The sequence below is a fragment of the Microtus oregoni genome, unplaced genomic scaffold, assembly GCF_018167655.1.
Source record: "Microtus oregoni isolate MIOR12 unplaced genomic scaffold, Mior012 000050F_010, whole genome shotgun sequence".
Classification (NCBI taxonomy): Eukaryota; Metazoa; Chordata; class Mammalia; order Rodentia; family Cricetidae; genus Microtus; species Microtus oregoni.
In genome coordinates this window covers 34,842-51,411 of record NW_024543234.1, presented here as the reverse complement: position 1 = coordinate 51,411, position 16,570 = coordinate 34,842, and the positions used below count along the sequence as shown (strand labels likewise).

The following is a 16,570-nucleotide window of genomic DNA, read 5'->3' as shown; positions in this document are numbered from 1 at the left end:
ATACAACAGAAGGATTTTCCCCCTGGGTAAAAATCTAACCACATAGCCTAGATAAGTGATACAGAAATACTAAACAAATGAGTTGTGCCTATAGTCGATAAGTCATAGGTTTTGTTCCTTTGTTTTACATACCCCCCCCCCCAGCAATGATTTCTTTTCACTCATTATCTTGCAGAGCAGTTCTCTCCTCAAATGAATCATAAAGCCCCATTCCAAAAGAAAAGGGAAATATGAGGTTGGGAGAAAGGCGCTTGTGAATAGAGCATGCTATTCCCCTGGTGGAGTGTTTCGGTTATGTGCTTGAAAGTGAAAATCTTACTGACTGGGTAGTTAATTGTTAGCTTAAGAAACACTATGTTGCCTGGTGGTGGTGGTGCATGCCTCTAATCCCAGCACTAGGAAGGCAGGGGCAGTTCAAGGCCAGCCTGGTCTACAGAGAGAGTTCCAGAATGGCCAGGGCTGTTACACAGAGAAACCTTATTTTGAAAAACTAATGAGAGAGAGAGACAGGGCTGGGGGTGGGGGAACAGACTGACTGGCTGACTGTGTTTTAGATCCTAATTCCTGTCTACTGTCTGTATCTTAATCACTTTGGGTGGAAATGGTTGAATGTTTAGTTAATGTTTAGTTACCTGAGTTTTCTAACTGAATTTTATTGAACAGATATAATGTACAATGGAAGTTTTACTGAGAAGCTTAAGCTGCTTTTTAAGATGCATATTCCTCCAGGTAAGACTTTACCAGTCTTTAATGGTATATAGTAAGAGTTCATTCCACTGTAACAGGCATCATTGTACATATAATTTCACTTTAACAAATAAAACAGTTTTCCATATAATTTAAAGTTATTGCTTTATTGTGGTCCTCAAGTAATATCACAAGTATTTTTGGTGGTGTAGGTATAGATATAGACAGGATGAAATCTGTAGAAGAGATTCCATATATCAGTTGGATCTTTACTTTCCTATTAGTAGGCAATCATCTCTGTCTGTCTCTTTCTCTCTCTCTCTCTCTCTCTCTCTCTCTCTCTCTCTCTCTCTCTCTCTCTCTCTCTCTCTCTCTCTCTCTGTGTGTGTGTGTGTGTGTGTATGTATGCAGTTTAAGATATAGTCTCAATATATATCCCAGACTGAGCTCAGTCTCAGAAGTGCAAGGATAACAGGCATGTGCTACCATGTCCTGCTAGCTAGCTCTTAAATGATAGCTTGTATAAGAACTTATGTATCGTTGGAATTTTGGGATACTGTTGAATTTGTGCTGTTGCAGATGGGTCTAAATTAGCATGTGCACAACCTTTATTTTATATCCAGTGTCACCCTTAGACCCTCACACAGGCTCATGGTTGAACGCATGCATAAACACACACATAAAATATATTTTATATGCACTCTCTTATTTTAGCATCATAATCTTTGAAAGATTATATTATCCTTCCAATTTTTACAAAAGGAGACTGAGGGTTGGGGAGATTCAATTATGTCCCAAATATACTTGATATGAGGCCCATCCAACTCCAAAAGTTTTTTTTTTCTGTTTTGCTCTACTTCTCCAAAGTCACCATGCCCTTTCAGTTTTCATAAATTTTTTCCACTGTCCTTAGGATTATTTCCCAACACATCCCTACTGTTAAAAAATATATTGCGAAAAGTGGCTTGGATTTAGTAATTCATTAAAATCAAATAGCACTTCATAATTTGTCTAATGTTCTCCCTGGCTTCCTTTAAAAGCTTTTTAAAGGCTTTTCAGGTTAGCAAGGAATCATTTAGCAGACCAACAAACTAAAGCCATGTTTAATCCTTCAGACGCCCAAATCACTAACACAGCATTAAAAACAAAAGTCAAACCACATAATAATTTAATTATAAGAATAAATTTTATTAGATTATGTTACCATTTAAATGTTTAAATTTTCCATGTAATACGTTATTGATGGAGAGGTTGAAAGTAGGAATATTAAGTAGGATAAAATATAAGCTAGGAAACACTGTGTCTCCGTTGACTAACAGTGGGGAACAGTAAAGCTCTGAGCTTCAGGTTTCCTTATTAGTGCAGGAGTTTTAGATTTCATGTTCAGAGCTAATCTAACTACCAGATTCGTCTTTCCATGACTCTCTAAAAACTGGTAAAAAGCAAGGAGGTTACCCGTGCTCCCGTAGATGACCTCGGAAGCAAAAGGACTCAGTGCGTTTACAAAAGAGTCCACGGAATTAGAAGGGATTAATGGTGGTGGAAGAGGGAAGAAAGAAATGGGGCGATGGATTTGATCATATACATATATGAAGTTCTTAAGCAATAAAAAAGAAGAAATGCAAGGAAGAAAAATTTTAGAATTCAAAGTGATGAAATGTTTATTTGGTACACAACAACAGAGCAATAGTATTTCCACTTTTCTGTATGTACACATTTCTTATATACTTCATCTAATTTCTACTTTTCAATTTGTCTGCATTTAAGAACCACTTCTCTGCCTTCACTGCTAGTAAATGTGATTTGGCTTATATGCTTTCAGCTTATACTGAAGTGATGTCTAAGACTTCTTCCAAGGGCGATGAGCTTTCCACCGAAGAATTGCTTTATTTCAGTCAGCTCCAGGGTAAATAAATATTCCTTTAAACTTTGAACTGAATTTGTGTTGTTTTAAATTGGGTCTCAGACTGATCTCAAACTCTTGGGCTCCAGTAATCATCCTGCCTCAGTCTCCCAGGTAGATAGGTAGACAGGACCATGGGCATCTTGATGACTAGCTACTTGTGGAGATCTTATTGAATTGGAGTCACTGTACCTTTTACATTGTGATACTACGATAGCAGTTAGCATAGTCTGTAAATATTTGACTGATTAGACTGTGCTTAATAATTTTTATTTTTTGAAATTTCTTATTATTTAAAAGGAAGTATATATAAAAGATTTTTGCTTTTAATTGTATTAAAGAAATTTTGTATCAGGCCATTTCTATGCTTTGATAAAGGATGGTGAAGCTGATAGAATCATTGATGATTTACAATCCATAACTTTTATTTAAATAGTGAATACTTCTTATAAATCAAGTGTACAATAGAAGAATCTGCTTTCTCACATAAATTGGAAGTGATACACACTTGTGTGTGTGCTTTTCGCATTTGTTTCATTTTCATAGGTACATGGTCTTACAGAGAACATGTGTGTGTCTATTTGGTTACTGTATGTAAAGTGAGCATTAACAAAACCTCAAAACCCATCTATTTAAGTCTGCCCACTTTATATAGAAGAACATTGAGTACAGAAAGCAGTGAATTGTGCAGGGTTTCACAATGAGTTCTTGTCTTACCCAGGGCATATGGCTTCTTCTTCAGACCTCCATTATGCATAGGGCTTTCCTCCTGGTAATAAACATAATGCTTCTTAATTTGAAGGCAGTCAAATAGAGAAGCTATCACTCAGAAGCAAATACTTAAGTTTGATGTATTACCATCTAGGATTTTTTAAATATTAATATACAATGTTCTTTTCTTTTACTATGAATATTTTTGATACTTTGCATTCTAAGATCAGGAGATCAGGTCACATAAAATTGCTTTGGTGGGTCAAAAGCATAGTAAGTGCTTATAAGTCTTTATACAAACTATTCTTTTATTATTTTACTTTTAAAAGATACTTAAACATTTTATAATATACAGTTGCCCTCTTTTCCCTTTAGTTTCCAAGCATGCAGATGAGAAGGAAGCAGAATCAGGAAAAAATACACCTGAAAAAGGTACCATGAAACAATCTAGGAATATCATTCAATTTATTAAATTATTAATTCTATAAATAGTAATAGCTATAAAGGGGGAGGGGTTAGGTTTCTTTAAAGGCTGTAGATTTGTCCTGATATGGTTTTCTAATTACATAAAAGAAATTTATTATTTCTCTTTTGTTACTTACATCTCAGAGGTTATAAAAATTTAATAGTAAGTGATCCATATTCATTTTTTTATTATTTTAAAGATTTCATTTGAATTGCAAAAATAATAGATAATCTTTGTGGCAGAAATTCAGGCAGCATGTAGTCTTTCTTACCCCTAGACAAAGCGAGCCAGAAGGAGAGGCTGTAAACATTTTATGCTATATCCTTTTTAGATTTGTTTCTTTGTATACGTGGACATATGGAGTCATCTCTCTTTAAAATATCTATAAACACTCTTCCACTAGGTGCTTTTTTTTCTTATGACTGCCTGGCCTTGGCTTGTTTCTAGCCATCTTTTCTTTTTCTTTTTAATTGTTTTTAATTGAGCTATACATTTTTTCCACTCCCCTCCATTCCTCCCCTCTCCCATTCTACCCTCTCCCGTGACTCCCACCACTCCCAGTTTACTCAGGAGATCTTGTCTTTTTCTATTTCCCATGTAGATTAGATCCCTGTATGTCTCTCTTAGGGTCCTCTTTGTTGTTTAGGTTCTCTGGGGTTGTAAATTATAGGCTGGTTTTCTTTGCTTTATGTTTAAAAGCCACTTATGAGTTAATACATATTTTATTTGTCTTTCTGGGTCTGGGTTACCTCACTCAATATGTTTTTGCCTACAAATTTCAAGATGTCATTATTTTTTTACCACTGTATAGTACTCCGGTGTGTAAATGTACCACATTTTCCTTATCCATTCTTCGTATGAGGGGCATCTAGGTTGTTTCCAGGTTCTGGCTATTACAAATAATGCTTCTGTGAACATAGTTGAACACATGTCCTTATGGTATGATTGGGAATCCTTTGGGTATATACCCAAAAGTGATATTGCTGGGTCTTGAGGTAGGTTGTTTCCTAATTTCCAGAGAAATCACCACACTGATTTCCAAAGGGGTTGTACCAGTTTGCACTCCCACCAGCAATGGAGGAGTGTTCCCCTTACTCCACATCCTCTCTACCATAAGCTGTCATCAGTGTTTTTGATCTTGGCCATTCTTACAGGTATAAGATGGAATCTCAGAGTTGTTTTGATTTGCATTTCTCTGATAGCTAAGGATGTTGAGCATTTCTTTAAGTGTCTTTCAGCTCTGTGAGATTCATCTGTTGTTTAGGTCTGTACCCCATTTTTATTGGATTACTAGCTCTTTTAATGTCAAGTCTTTTGAGTATTTTGTATATTTTGAAGATCAGTCCTTTGTCCAATGTGGGGTTGATGAAGATCTTTTCCCATTCTGTAGGCTGTTGTTTTGTCTTGCTGCCCGTGTCCTTTGCTTTACAGAAGCTTTTCAGTTTCAAGAGGTCCCATTTATTAATTATTGCTCTCAGTGTCTGTCCTACTGTGGTTATATTTAGGAAGTGGTCTCTTGTACCAATGTGTTCAAGTGTACTTCCCACTTTCTCTTCTATGAGGTTCAGTGTGGTTGGTTTTATACTGAGGTCTTTGATCCATTTGGACTTGAGTTTTGTGCATGGCAATAGATATGAGTCTAGTTTTATTCTTCTACATGTTGATATCCAGTTATGCCAGCACCACTTGTTAAATATGCTTTCTTTTTTCCATTTTATGTTCTTAGCTTCTTTGTCAAAAATCAGGTGTTTGTAGGTGTGTGGATTGATATTCAGGTCTTCTATTCAATTCCATTGGTCCTCCTGTCTGTTTTTTATGCCAATACGAGGCTGTTTTCATTACTATAGCTCTATAGTAGAGTTTGAAGTCAGGGATGGTGGTGCCTCCAGAAGTTCCTGTATTGTACAGAATTGTTTTGGCCTGGGTTTTTGCTTTTCCATTTGAAGTTGAGTATTATTCTTTTGAGTTCTGTGAAGAATTTTGCTGGGATTTTGATGGGCATTGCATTGAATCTGTAGATTGCCATTTTTTTACTATGTGAATTCTACCTACCCAAGAACATAGAAGATCTTCCCATTTTCTGGTGTCTTCAATTTATTTCTTCAAAGATTTAAAGTCCTTGTCTTACAAGTCTTTCACTTCTTTAATTAGAGTTACTCCAAGATATTTTATGTTATTTGTGGCTATTTTGAAGGGTGATGTTTCTCTGATTTCTTTATCATCTGTGTGCAGGAGGGCTACTGGTATGAGTATGACTACATGACATTATTGTTGGACCAAAGTGTGCTGTTTTGATCTAAATACATCATTTTCCCTCTTTTTCTTTACTTTTGATATTCATCAAATTTCCAAAAGTAAGTTTTTGTCTAAATAGAAGTGGATAATGTTTTCTGAAAGCCAGTGAGTGAGATCAAAGCTAAATTCAGATTGTGTCCTGGACTGAAAGAGATGGGCTCTTTTACCTCAGAGATATTTTTTTCACTTTCACTGATTCTTTTTGAGATTTGGGGAAATATTAGTTGTTCATTATAAAATTGTTTATTTCTTTTATTTAGGCAAAGGAAAAATTGATATTCAAGCCTATTTAAGTCAATGGCAAGATGAGCTTCTTAAAAAAGAAGAAAACATTAAAGATTTACCAAGAATGAATCAGGTATAGAATTTTCCAAGTAAATTTTTTTTTAATTAATGCGAGTGCATGTAGCCCCATGGTTCAGTCACCAATACCACAAAAGAAAAGGAAAAGAAAAAAAAAACTTACATACTATTGAAAAAAATAGTTAAATAATCTGCAGGTTGTCAACTTTAGAAAATTCAAGTAATCATGAAAGAGGTCAACAGATTTTTTTATATTGTACATTAATTGCTTAAATGTATTTAGTGTTTCTATAGAAAATTTTTATATGTGGCATATTTCAGCATTAAAAATATACATGTATTAAGTAACATTCAGTTAGTGCCTACCTGATGTCAAATCTATTGCTACGTACTAAGAAATTACTAAGATAGATCTTATGTAATCCCCAGTGACCTTATATTTGATGCTGCATAGGCGATATTAAGAACTAGGGTAGACATTATTTAAATTGATCTCTTTCTTATACATTGCCCACGTGTTCTTATAGTCTTAAAAGAAAGGCTGGTTGATTGAGATACCGAAGTTCCCCAGAACTTTACCAAAACAAAACTATCCAATAGCTTAGAGTGTCTTAATGAACTTTCCAGTTTGATGGTTAAATAAAGGCTTCCTAAAATAAGCCAATTTGGGTTACTTATTCGAAAATCATTATAAATGAAAAGGACTATAAAAAGGAAGGCGGAAAGCATTTTTATAATATATTTTTATGAAGCATATTATTTGTACTTGTTTTATGTACATACAAACATGTAAGGTTGAACAACTGAGTTGTAAAACTCTTGGATTTGAATAGCTTTTAAATTGACAAGTACTTTCCAGGAATATTTAGAATTTCCTGAGAGCAGTTTAGCAAACTAACTAGAGTCTCTTAACTTTGGTCCCGTATCTGCCTTTAAAAACACGTACATCCAAAGGGATTTCTTAAGAGTTCTTACACTACTAGGTAGATCCCAGAAGTCATTCTTCCCTAATGTTAAGGCATCTAAGTTCAATGTCCATTGCAGCCCTTTAATATCAAATTAGAAGTCCTTAATCCTTTTCTTAAAATTGATTGATGAGAATTACATGAAAGAAAATATGAAAGTTTACATAATCAAAATTGTCACCCAACAGTAAATAAAGACAACTTCTTAATTTATAATATTCTTCATTTATAATATTCTTCAATTTGACAATTATGTGAGAGGGCTTAAATGAAATATTCTTTCATGGTTCATACCTCCCTTCCTAGAGCAAAGATGTATCATGGAATTAGTCCTCAGTTCTGTGGTGAAGGTTGTATATTACAAATTTTATACAGGATTCTCTCCACTTCTGAGTTCCCCTTCTAAGTTTCATTTTTATTTGCTAAGTCTAATGTTAAAATGTTATATTTCCAACTTGTGTCTTCTAGTCACAATTTATTCAGTTTTCAAAGACCCTGTATAATTTATTTCATGAAGACCCGGAAGAAGAGTCACTCTATCAAGCCATTGCTATTGTTACCAACCTTTTGCTCAGGATGGAAGAAGTTGGAAGGAAACTCCATAGCCCTAAATTAGCAGCTAGAAGATTCTCCGGGACAGCCTGTGATTCTGGAGTCCGTGAGGGGAATGCAGAGAGCAGTGTGGAGAAAACTCCTTCCTCTCCCAGGGAAGAGCATCAGTGGTCTTTTGCATTTGAACAGATTCTTGCTTCCCTGTTAAATGAACCAGCTTTGGTGAGGTTTTTTGAGAGACCCTTAGACTTAAAGGCAAAGCTGGAGCATGCAAAATGCTCCCAGTTAAAGTCTAGAACCAAGGTCTAAATCTCTGCCGCTGTTAGCTTTACCAAGATTCCTATACGATCAGCTTGATTCCTGAGACTACTCAGGGATGTATGGCATTGCCTATGTGCTTGAAGGCAAAAAGAAAGGTACTCAGAAGCACAATGATTCATTCCTTTGTATTAATTGCAGTTAAAAAAATTCTATGTGTCCCAAGATATCCAGCATCAGGGTCACATGCTCAGTGGAACCACCAGAGGGCACCACCATATCACTTTAGGGAGTCAGTTTCAAGTTTGTGCTGCTGTTTCCATGGGATTAGCGGCTTTTCAAAAGGCAAAGTGTTTATTAGTGATGCTGTTATGGCATATTGGTGAACTTTGCTTTTCAAATTGCCCCAAGCCTGTCAAAACTGAGCTTTAGAACTGTAGCCTTAATTATCCAGGAAATTGCCCATTTAGGGCTTTGCTTTCTATGTTATGTTACTGGAACTTTATTAACTTTTAAAGCTTAATTTTGTTCAACACAGAAATATAAGTTCTTAAAAAGCAGCTTCTGCACTTTCTGTTCTTGAGGGTTCACAATTTGCTGGTTGACACTACTAACTATGCTACTGCTAAAGACAAATGAAGAAGTCAATTCTGGACTGATATAAGGAAAAACATCACTGGGTTTAGGGTTACATAGAATAAAGCCACTGTTTTGAGAAAGGTTAAGAGACAGTTCAGTTGACTATATAGCTCTTTCGTTTACACTGAGACATAACTAAAACTTCTTTAGTGTACTGTCATGTGCGGCCTCTTCTCAGAATGGCTTGTGATTGCTTGTGTCCCAGCTTTATATTTTGAATTTTCATCAGCTGTGTTTTAATTTATAGGAGGTAGTGTGGAACAGTTACACTAATACTGAACTGCTTCATTAGTTTCACAAGCACATGAAGTATAGTTCACATAGACTTTTACTAAGGCACTATGTACAATTGCCAGCATCTACCTAAAAAGGTTCGACTCTCTGACTTAGATGAGCAATTTTTTACATACTTTAGGCTTCTTCTAGGTCAGACATTACATGACAGTCCATTTAAATATAAATGGACTTTGATAGCACTTTATAAAAACTAACAATCAAACCACATGGACCTGTCCTGTCTTCTGCCTTCTCTGACAAGAGTAATTTATTAAGCAGTTGACTTAGGGAATGGGGCAGGAATCAGCCTGAGGAGTTTCTGCTTTCATGCTAGGCTTTGATTTCAAGCCCTCTTACTTAACTAGAAACAAAGAGAGAGAGAGAGAGAGAGAGAGAGAGAGAGAGAGAGAGAGAGAGAGAGAGAGAGAGAGAGAGAGAGAGAGAGAGAGCAGACCTTCATGGTGACCAAAGAAGTCTCCCTTTCTGGGAAGGAATTGGTGTGGTCAGGCTTTAGCAAGAATAGACTGTGAATAAAACAGAGGGCTATGCCATGTAGCATATATTCTTTTCAATGAAGCAAAAACACTTTTCAAGTTGAGTCTTTGAGAATCTGTAAGTTGGAATCTACCAAATACTGGTAGCATCTTTAAGATTTGATTATACTGTCTTTTCAAGGAAATTGCCACTTAAAAGAGATAATTTAGAACTAAGCCTTTCTGCTTTGACTCAGAATTGATGTGCTAAAATATGTCCTGATTTTCAATCTTAGTTAATAGTTTATATGCGAACTGTCACATCTGCTCTTATGTAATGATTGTTAAATTATACGACAATAGCTCTAGAAAAACATATGGTCTGTGCTTATATACAAAAGCACTGTTACACACACTGTGTTGAATATTTCGTCAGTTGTATTTACAACAAATCCTTTCTTAAAAATATGCTGTTAATTTTTGATATTATTTTAAAGTCAGAATAGTGAAGATTACTGAATATTGTATTTTAAGCTAGACTAATTGAAAATAAATACTTAAAAAGATTTTTAGAGTTTCAAGAAGATTATAAATGAAGGTTAACAAGCCAATAATGTATTTTCTGGTTCTGCAGGGAAGATAAGCTAAACACATTATAGTTTTATAGCTGCTGCCTTGTTAAGCAAATGAGCTGTTCCTAATATTCAGAATATTTTGTTGTGTCAAACTGGACCAGTGCATTATGACTTTTACATTAAATGTTATAAAGTGACTTTGTCTTTATAAAACTAAGTATTAAAATCTATTATATTAAATATAAAATGTTTATTTAAAAAGTGAATGTCGTGTATTATCCATTTTACGTACACATGGTTAAAATATCATTTGAGGGTGTCCTTTCTACTGCAGTTTAGAATCTTGTTGCCAGAAAACCAGAATTTATTCTCAACTAGATTAGGCACAAAACTGTTTATTACTAGATATTAAGTGGCATGTATCTTTATTAGAAAGACCAACTTACTTGAACTTTCAAAAGCAAGATCCAAGAGCACACCACTCCCAGGCTACCAGGACAGCTGCTAATTCTTTTGTAATTAGGAAACTTTCAGAATGAAAATACATCACTACTCCTGCTCCCTCGAGAAGGATCCATCTGCAAATGGATGCCAAGCTCCTCGCCCCCTCAGCACCCAGGTACTCATGACCAAATGGCTGTAGGGCAGCCAAACATCTTCACAGTCATCTTCAGCAACAGAGATGTCAGAAGCACAGAGTCCAATTGCTTCTGCGAGCCAAGTCTCAGATGTCTAGAATCATAATTGTAAAGGAATGTGGGAAATGGACTTTTAGCTTCTGGAGTACAGGAAACACTCCAATAGACTAGTATAGATGTTAAGAATTGTGTGAGTTTTTTCCCTTCTGTTGCTGCATAATAATTAGTACAATGAACATTTATTTTCTCACTGTTTTAGTATGATAGGATGGGGTTTCCGGGAGCTCAGCCTAGCTAGATCCTCTGGATAGGACTACAAGGCTGTGACCAAGGTATAATCAAGACTAGTCTTCGGGTAAAGGTTCGACTGGGTTAGAAAACACAGCCTCTTGTAGGTGGCCCCCTCTGCTCCTAAAGGCCTCCCATAATCCCTAGCATCTGTAGGTCTTGCCACATGGGCTTTTCCAACATGGCTGCTTCATTGTGCTAGAAAAGATAGCCTCGAGGGTGAGTCTGCCTGGAAGAGTATCTTATATGTGACATAACCCCGATAGCTGTACCCTGCCTTTGCCATGTGCTTTTGATTAAAACCAAGTAACCAGTTCTGCTTATGTTCAAAGCGAGAGGATTGCATAAAAGCATGAAAAGCAGCAGGCAGAGATAATGAGAGGTGCCCCTATCTGCTGCCGGAGCTGATCGGTGTCATTATCTATTATCTTCACAGTGCAGCACACTAAATAATCAGTAATAGCAGCAGCTGCTGCCCCTGCCCATCATCACATGAACCTTCCTCCTGTGAACAGGAGTACACTAATCTCTCCTAAAGGAAGATCCAAGTCTGTTGGTTACTTGAATTCATCTATGGCTGATGTTCATTCCTCTTTATTCATTCTCAACCCCATCTTAATATTCCTACCACGTGTAAACTAAATTATAGAATTACTTAGTGTCAGCTGATATAAAAAGCAGGAGAGACTATTGAAGGAAATTGATTATTGTGTATAAAGAGATGCCTAAAAGAGATGGAGAAAGTGGGTGGGGGTGGCGCCTGCAGTCCTCATTATACAGCTAGTCGGGGCTGTCATTGTGGTGGGGAGGCTTTGGTCTGATCACACCATAAACTTGCTCTGGTATATACATTGATGAATTTGAACACATGCGTATTTGTATCACATCAAAAATACAGAATACTTCCTTCACCCTAAAGACAAACTCCCTCATGTCATCCATGTATGTATTCTCTCACATCCTAGCCAGCAACTGATCAGTTCTTTATCAAGCTTATAAAACACCTGATGATTACTTCACCAGCATGTCTGTCCCTTAGGACCATGTAACTAAGGAATGGTTGCTTAGATACTTGTTACAAGAATGTCTGAATGTCAGCAAGCCGTAGGAAAGACAGAGAATACAGTTCGTCTGGTGATGGAGGTCTTGCTATAAAGCACTCTGATTCTGAAGTACGGGTTAAAGGGATTTTGAATGTCACACATTAACCCCCACCCATTTTCAAGAAGATCTTATTAGTATTTTAGTAGTTTTCATTTGTCTTTGTTTTGTTTTGTTTTATCAGCTATAATCTCTTTGGGGGGCTTGAGGTAGACATACAGGTGACATCGATGCCGGTCGCACGGAATCTCTAAAGGCAAGGCAAATTATTCTGGTAAGTACATTGCTAGGCATGTAATCAATCATCAGAGAAAGCATATTTTATTCTTAAGCTCACATTATGCTGCGGCTTCTATTTCTGTCAGTAGAACTACATTTTCCCAACCATCTCATCCATCAATAGACTTCCGAATTCCATTCATCTCCCTTTGCAGGCAGCATCTTTTCTTGTGGCTAATTTTAAGATCTTTTTTAATTTTGCGTGGATACGTGAGGTGGGTGTGTACACGTGAGTGTAGTTATCTTTGGAATCCAGAAGAAAGCACTGGGTTCCCTGAAGCTGGAGCCATGGGCCAGTTGTGTGCCATCTGATATGGTACTGGGAGACCAATTCCAGTCCCTTGCAAGAGCAACAAGTGCGCTTCCTTGCTGAACCATCTCTCTGATACATGCTTTTAAGAAATTTTCAGAGTAGAAGGAATGAGAATATGAGCAAAGAGGTCAAGACCATGAAGGGTTCATTCACTGAAACAGTTTGCCTGAGCTAATAGAAGCTCAACCAACTCCAACTGGACCGGGAAGGAACAAGCATAGGGCCAAACTAGTTCCTCTGAATGTGGCTGACCATTGTATGGCTGGGGCAGAGTGAGGGGCCATTGGCAGTGGCACTGGGATTTATCTCTACTACATGTACTGGCTTTTTGGGATCCTGTTCTCTTTGGATGTATACCTTGTTCAGCCTAGATGTAGTAGGGAGGGCCTTGGACCTTCCGCAAAGCAAAGTACCTTACCCTCTCTTAGGATTAGAGAGGGTGGGGTGGGAGGGTGTGCGGAGGGAATGGGAGGAAGGGAGGGAGGGAGAATTTGGATTGATATTTTTTAAAAATTAGAAACTAAAAAGAAAAACTTTTTCAAAAGATATATTTCTTTTGATTTTATGTGCATAAGTGTTTGCCTATGTATCTGTACCACATTCATGTCTGGTGACCACTAAGGCCAAAGAGGGTATCAGATCCCCTAGAACTGGAGTTACAGGTGTTTGTAAGCTACCATGTAGACACTGGAAACTAAACTTGGGTCCCCTGGAAGAGTAGCAAGTGCTCTTAGCCCCTGAGCCCTGCCTCCAGCTTCTTGTTTTTAAGATCATGATCTTTCCAGTGTTCTGAAGTTGCTTATGATTTATCTGCTTTTTAAACATTTTTTTTAATTTTCTTTTGTGTATGGGTGTTTTGGCTGCATGTATGTCTGTGGACCACTGTGTACCTGTCACTCACAGGCCGGAGGGGGCATCAGATCCCCTGGAACTGGAGTTACAGATGATTCTGAGCTGCCGTGTGGGTGATGGAAACCGAGCCTGGGTCTGTTGGAAGAGCAGCCAGTGCTCCTAACCACTAAGCCATCCCTCCATTTCAAGTGTGTTTACTGTTCAAAGTATTAGAGAATGGAAATAGAGTTGGACAGAAAGCCATGGCATTTCTCCTTTAGTGGAGAGCATATTTTTCCTGAGCCTCAATTCCAGAATCACAGGAAACCAAGAACTACTCAAGTGATTCTGTCGCTGTTCTCATGTTTTCCTGGATCAGTCACTGCTTCCAAATGTTCCCAGACTTTATGAGGCTTCTGTCTTAGTTAGGGTTACTATTGCTGTGATAAACACCATGGCCAAAACCAACTTGGGAAGGAAAGGGTTGGTTTGGCTTCCACTTCTTTGTTGCTGTTCATCACTGAAAAGAGGCAGGACAGGAACTCAAACAGGGCAGGAACCTGGAGGCAAGAGCCTTGGAGAGGTGCTCCTTGGGGCTTGCTCAGCCTGATTTCTTATAGAGCCCACAATGGGATGGACCAACAATCATTAATTAAAATGTCCTTATGGGCTTTTCTACAACCCAATCTTATGCAGGCATTTTCTTAATTGAAATTGCCTCCTCTCAAATGATTCCAGCTTGTGACATATTGATATAAAACTAGCCTTTATGGCTGCTAAGACGGTGACCCAAAGCTCTACCACCTCTAACAGAAATGAAACCACATTCTCTCATGATCTGTTAGGTCATAGAAGGTCACATCAAGGAACACATGAACATCTTCCAACTCACTGGGTCCAACCCTTTCTTTTTATCTTAAAGTTGATCCCCTGAGGATCACATGTTTTGGAAAGGTTGCCCTCTTCATATATGACTTCTTTAATATGAAGCATTTTGAGAAACTGTATACTCCCTCCCTCACTCCCTTAACATTTTTGAGTGGGGAATCCTACTAGGCCTGTGACCATTTTTCTCAGGGCCTAGTGTGGGAAGTCCATCTGTATATGTGTTGCTTTTATTGGTTAATGAATAAAGAAGCTGGCTTTGCCTGTGATAGGGCAGAGTAGAGCTAGGCAGGGACAACTAAACTGAATGCTGGGAGAAAGAAGGTGGAGTTGAGAGACACCATAGAGCCGCCAGAGGGGAAAGCCATGAACTGCCAGCTAGAACCTAGCCTGTAGGCCACAGGCCTCATGGTAAAATATAAAACAATAGAAATGAATTAATTTAAGATATAAGAGTAAGCCAGAAATATGCTTAAGCTATTGGCCAAACAATATTGCAAATAATATAGTTTCTGTGTGATTATTCCAGTTCTAGGCAGCCAGGAACGAACAAGGGGCCTCTTACAACAAGGACCCCCTGAAATTCCAGTGAACAATGATTTTTTTTATTTCCATTACATGTGTTTGAATTTTTCTAATTTATTTAATTTTTAATAATATATTTTATGAAAAGTAGCTTATTTTTGCATACATTCTAAGAGAGTAAGTAAGGGAAAATTAATTGAGAACTGATATACATAGGTTATAAAAAATAATCTTGTTCCATCCCACCTATACTATCTTATGACCTCCGGAACATATTAGAATTGCTTATTCTGTAGTTCATGATTGCTGGTATCCTAAGTGTCTGATTTCAACTAGTGAGACTATCTCACTTCCTTGTCTACCACTCCTGGAGGAATCTCCTTATATGATTGCAATTAAAAGTTGTAGTTATCTATAGCTCTTATTTACACTAGCAGTCAAAGGCCACAGGTTATTAATTGTTCCTCTCTCCTGAATCAAGATATGAATGAAAACACTGAAAGTGATTAAAAATGGGCTCTTTGTCTGATCCCTGGTTTGTAAAATACCAACAGTGGAATACAGCAAGACTGAAATGGGAACCCATGAATTTCTATTTTCTGTCTTCCATCCTCTCTGGATTTTTCGTCATTTCTTTAACAATATTCAGTAGAAGTAACTCCTCTATTACTAAAACTTCTTCAACAATAATTGTGGGTCTGCGGGCTGCCCAACCAGCACGGAGGCCTGATCTTTCGGCGCCAGGAGACCCAGCATTGGGGTGAGTTTCTGGCCCACGGCGCCAGCCTGGGACGGGGAGCTCGGGGGTTTCTTGGCCCCCTGTCCTGCGTGGGCTCTCTGCTGCCTCTTTCTTCCTGGCCCACCCAGCTTCCGTCCAGACCCCTCCCCACTTCGCCCCCACTGCCCTCTTTTGGCGCGTAGCATCGCCCAGCGCAGCCTATCTGGGCGCTGGGTCCGAGTACCCGGGGCTCCCGGGCGGGCAGCAGTTCCTTTGTTTCTGTGGCCTGCCTGCACCAAGCGGGGTAGGCGCTTTGTCTGCGGGCTGCCCAACCAGCACGGAGGCCTGATCTTTCGGCGCCAGGAGACCCAGCATTGGGGTGAGTTTCTGGCCCACGGCGCCAGCCTGGGACGGGGAGCTCGGGGGTTTCTTGGCCCCCTGTCCTGCTTGGGCTCTCTGCAGGGCCTCTACTCCCCGGGTGCTGCCTCTTTCTTCCTGGCCCACCCAGCTTCCGTCCAGAGCCCTCCCCACTTCGCCCCCACTGCCCTCTTTTGGCGCGTGGCATCGCCCAGCCCAGCCTATCTGGGCGCTGAGTCCGAGTAGCCGGGGCTCCCGGGGGGCAGCAGTTCCTTTGTTTCTGTGGCCTGCCTGCACCAAGCGGGGTAGGCGCTTTGTCTGCAAGCTGCCCAACCAGCACGGAGGCCTGATCTTTCGGCGCCAGGAGACCCAGCATTGGGGTGAGTTTCTGGCCCACGGCGCCAGCCTGGGACGGGGAGCTCGGGGGTTTCTTGGCCCCCTGTCCTGCTTGGGCTCTCTGCAGGGCCTCTACTCCCCGGGTGCTGCCTCTTTCTTCCTGGCCCACCCAGCTTCCGTCCAGAGCCCTCCCCAC

At 38.9% G+C, this 16,570-nt stretch overlaps 1 protein-coding gene across 1 annotated transcript in view; it reads left to right on the top strand.

Moving 5' to 3' along the window:
• LOC121436947 (TBC1 domain family member 8B) overlaps nt 1-10,356 on the top strand; it is an 85,039-nt gene extending 74,683 nt beyond the window's left edge. The window contains exons 17-21 of the mRNA XM_041636859.1: nt 664-729; nt 2,510-2,593; nt 3,677-3,733; nt 6,323-6,420; nt 7,799-10,356. Of these exons, the coding sequence (XP_041492793.1) occupies nt 664-729; nt 2,510-2,593; nt 3,677-3,733; nt 6,323-6,420; nt 7,799-8,191 (698 nt within the window). The 3' untranslated portion in view covers nt 8,192-10,356. The remainder of the gene's footprint in view (nt 1-663; nt 730-2,509; nt 2,594-3,676; nt 3,734-6,322; nt 6,421-7,798) is intronic.
• The last annotated feature ends 6,214 nt before the right edge of the window (nt 10,357-16,570 follow it).